Source organism: Callorhinus ursinus, unplaced genomic scaffold, assembly GCF_003265705.2.
Source record: "Callorhinus ursinus isolate GAN/ISIS: 27379988/994484 unplaced genomic scaffold, GSC_fseal_2.0 scaffold3783, whole genome shotgun sequence".
NCBI classification, from domain to species: Eukaryota; Metazoa; Chordata; class Mammalia; order Carnivora; family Otariidae; genus Callorhinus; species Callorhinus ursinus.
This window is the reverse complement of record NW_027400837.1, coordinates 1,079-4,915: the sequence shown is the minus strand read 5'-3', so window position 1 is coordinate 4,915 and position 3,837 is coordinate 1,079. Positions and strand designations below refer to the sequence as shown.

Here is a 3,837-nt window from a genome sequence, read left to right as displayed (position 1 = left end):
TGCCACGGCCCGCGTGCAAGGTCGAACAGGGGTGAGGGTAAGAGAATGAAACATAAAAGTATGGGAACAGGAGGGTTGCCCGTGGGGATGCCGCGAGCAACAACTTTATTCTTTCTCACACACTTTATATAGGCTTAGGTTATATAACAATAAGACATAAACAAGTTTCACAGGTTCCTCCCTGCCCTTCTCCTGGCTCCGTCCCGTGTTTCTGATTCAAGGCCAGATTCCTCAAGCGCATAGTTTCTTCCCAGTTTTGTTTACGCGGTATGCCTTTAAAGGGCCAGGTGCGCTATCTTTCAGGGTCTATTAATAACACTGTGGTTTTCTTGGCCTATATACAACTCAGGCTAGCCAGTACAACATGTTTTTGTATGGGGGCAGTTAGGTGGCCATGGTTCAAAGGGATCAGGGAGCCTTTGCTCTACCCGATTAACCCCTTTGTTGCTCATGGCTCCCGACATATCCCCCTTTTATCTTTAAACGCAACATGTGTACATTTGCTTGGGTACTAGCCATGAAAGCAAACAGACAGCGACTCCAAGCACACCATAAGCAGAGTAATAAGGTTACCCCTACAACCAGAGCACACATAATCCAGAAGGAATGTTGGAGGATATTAAAGGGGTTAAACCCCTGTAGCTTTTGTAGAAAGGATTGTGCCATGTCTCCGGGGGTGACTACATGCAGATGGGAGGAGGCTATATTGTTTATTTGTTCTTGCAATTGAAACAGATCTAGGCTTACATTTGTCTCATGCCAGATACCTTGCAAGTGCCTCTGCACCGTTTCCCAGGAGACATTGTCAGCTTTCAGGGGGGTCACACAAATGGAACCATACCCTCCGTGGCACACAAAGGACAAACGAGTATGTAACAATGAATATTGGGTGCCCAAATATTCGACCGCCTGCTCTAAACCATCTAGGCGAGCCAAAATTTTTCTATCTATACTTCCTTGTGTAGCAAGGGTCTGGGAGACATTATGAGCCAAGTTATTTACATGAGCGGCAGTATGTATGCCCTGGGACAGTGCCACCGTGGAGACAGTAGCTGATGCTATCAAAGACACCAAGGCAGTGATGCCGGCTATCAGGAGGCCTAGGAAACGTCGCCCCCGACTAAGTAGGCCTTCCAGTTCTTGTGCAAATTGGTAGCCATAATCTCTATACCAGGGCCCCCCCACCTCTACAGGCATCATTAGATAAGGGGGCTGCATGGCTAGGAAAACCTTCTTTGTTGGATTTGGGGCGCTAGGTAAAGGCAAACAGTTGGTGAGATAACATTCCTCACAAGTTATTTTGTAAAGGGTTCTATTGGCCTTAACCTCGGGCACCATGGATCCGTCCCCCACCACAAACAGAAACGGTGGGGAAAGACATGCCTGAATTTGAAATGTCAATGGGCCCGTGGGGAAGCCAGGGAAAAGGGGTGAATTAGTTTTAACATCTCTCATGGCCGCAACAATTTTCCATAAGTCCGGGTGTCTCATCCTCCCCAGTGATAGCAGTCCCCCGGGAGCAGAATTATTGTGGTCGTATGGCCCATATTCTGAAAGCGGGGGGGAGCGGCGCAAAGGGAGATCCCCGTCTTTTGACCAGTCAATTATATAAGTGTCAGGTATGCCATGGGGAGTCACAATCTCTGGGTTGTGATGAACGCAGGTTTTCCAAGAGGGTCCATAGGTTTTCCACGTTAGGTCAGATTTACAGAGGGGATAGTCAAGGTATGGGGTCTCAAGGGATCTGGAAGCGGGTCCGAAACGGCCAACAGGCAGGGGCCGTCGATGTTGAAGGACAACCTCGTTGATGTCCCAATTCTCCACCATTACATGAGGTGTCAAAGTGTCTCCTCTGGGTGGCTCAGTTCCAAACCAAGAGCGGATTCTTCGGGAGACTGGTGAAGTGACCACGCATCCATAATGGGGCGCCTCAGGGCCATCGATGGCCTGGAAACAAATGGGGGGGGGCAGAAGCCAGGCTGGTCCAGTTAAAAGGCGCCACAGCATGAGTGAGGCCGGAAATCTCAGGCCCATCAAAAATGTCTGTGAAGTTAGTAAACACCGTAGGTGAGGGATCCTTCCAGGTGACCGCCCTCGCGGTAGGAGGATCCGGGACAAAAGCCCAGTAAGGAGAGGCCTGGGCAGAGTCAAGGGTTAAAAGTGATAGCATGGCAAGGAAAAGGGCAACAGCCGTGACTGGCTGGCCCGACTCACGCACGGTGGCCTCAGCCCGAGCGGTCAGGGCTTTGATGTCTCCGCATGTTATTTTCCTCTGATCCGAGGCGGGGCGTCTCCTCGTCCTCGAGCGGATCTGGAGCCGCCTCATTCTGCAAACCATCACGGACAATGCGGACGCATCGGAGCGGGAGCCAGCGTGGCGTCTCCTCATCCTGGGGAAAGATACAAGCACATCCTCGGCCCTGGCGTAGGACCGGGTCAGGTCCCCTCCACTCCGCGGTGGCGGGGTCACGCCACTTTGCATAGAGGAGGGGAGCCTGCTCAGGCTGCCAAAAACGTTCGGCGGCAGTGTGGCCAACCGAGTCAACATTCAAAAAATTTAAAACAAAGAGTACTAATGAAAGGTGTAAGTGAGGTGAATATTTTATTTTCCCCTGTAGTATTTCCCCCTCTTTTAGTTTTTTGAGGTACATTTTGAGGGTGGAATGGGCTCTTTCGACAATGGCCTGACCTTGAGAATTATAAGGAATACCTGTTGTATGAGTGATGTGAAAATTTGCACAAAATTCTGGATATACCATTAAGCCCTTCAGGGTCTAACTAGATCTACTTAATAGTAAGCCCCATGTGTTTGGGGGGAGAGGTCCCCATATCCCTGTACTTATTGGTTGAGGGGGCATGCCAGCTTCTAAATAAACAGAGCTGTTTGGGGCCAGATCTAATCCTGCACTGGCTGGGGTGCCTCGGTGAAGGGATTCAATCCCAGGGAGGTCTGCCGTGTTGGCTCTGACCTCAGAGATGGGGGGGAGAGCATTGCCGCTATTGTTTGGTGGGGCTGCGGGAAGCCCCGTTGGGAGTTTCCCTGCTGCAGGGGGTGGCCAAGGCGGTCAGTTTTTGATCGACACTCATTGGCCCAGTGCCGTCCCCGCATACACCTGGGACACACAGAAGGTGGCTGTGGCTTATTAGGGGGGTTCCCCGAGGGAAAGTTGAAAGATGGGGCTTGTCTTGAGCCCTTAGGGCACTCATTACGAAAGTGTCCAAGTTCCCCGCATAGAAAGCAGGGCATGCGAGCTTTAGAATTCATTGGGAACTTTCCCTTTTGTTTTTTAAGAAGTTGTGTATGTAGCTGCTGCGGAGGAATTCCTCGAAGGGCCGCTGCTAAAGTCATCCCTTGTACATAACTGGGACCAATGTCTGCACACAGCCGCAAAAATTCCTCAAGGGTGCCCGTGGACTTCCAAGGCCTTATAGCCGCCTGACATGCTGAATTGGCATTCTCAAAGGCTAGCTGCTTCACTATAATAGTTCCTGCCTCTCCGTCCACAACAATCCTACTTACGGCTTGCAAAAGCCGTGAAACAAAATCTTGATAGCGTTCATCGGGCCCCTGTCTTATTTTAGATAATTCCTCTGTCCTTGTGCCAGTGGTCGGTAACTTTTTCCATGCAGTCAAAACAGCCTCATTGATTTGAACATAGGCAATCTCAGGGAAATGTATTTGGTTACCCACTTCATAATAAGCTCCAGTACCAGCCAACATCTCATATGTGACAGGGATTTGGGTCCTTCTGTTATAGATAGCCAGATTGTTACACTTTTCCTCGAATTCGGCCTTCCATAACAAATAATCTCCCCCACTAAGGCAAGCCCGGGCAA

General features: G+C 50.2%; 1 protein-coding gene across 1 annotated transcript; it reads right to left on the bottom strand.

The window, feature by feature from the left end:
• Nucleotides 1-199: 199 nt before the first annotated feature.
• On the bottom strand, nucleotides 200-2,078 carry LOC141372246 (endogenous retrovirus group K member 13-1 Env polyprotein-like). Its single transcript, XM_073890756.1, has one exon. The coding sequence runs from the start codon at nucleotides 2,032-2,034 to the stop codon at nucleotides 433-435; it is 1,602 nt and encodes a 533-aa protein (XP_073746857.1). The 5' UTR covers nucleotides 2,035-2,078; the 3' UTR covers nucleotides 200-432.
• Nucleotides 2,079-3,837: the final 1,759 nt, after the last annotated feature.

What these genes read in the sequence shown, in the direction of transcription:
- LOC141372246 (XM_073890756.1), bottom strand. Translation starts at nt 2,034, where the DNA reads ATGGGCCTGAGATTTCCGGCCTCACTCATGCTGTGGCGCCTTTTAACT.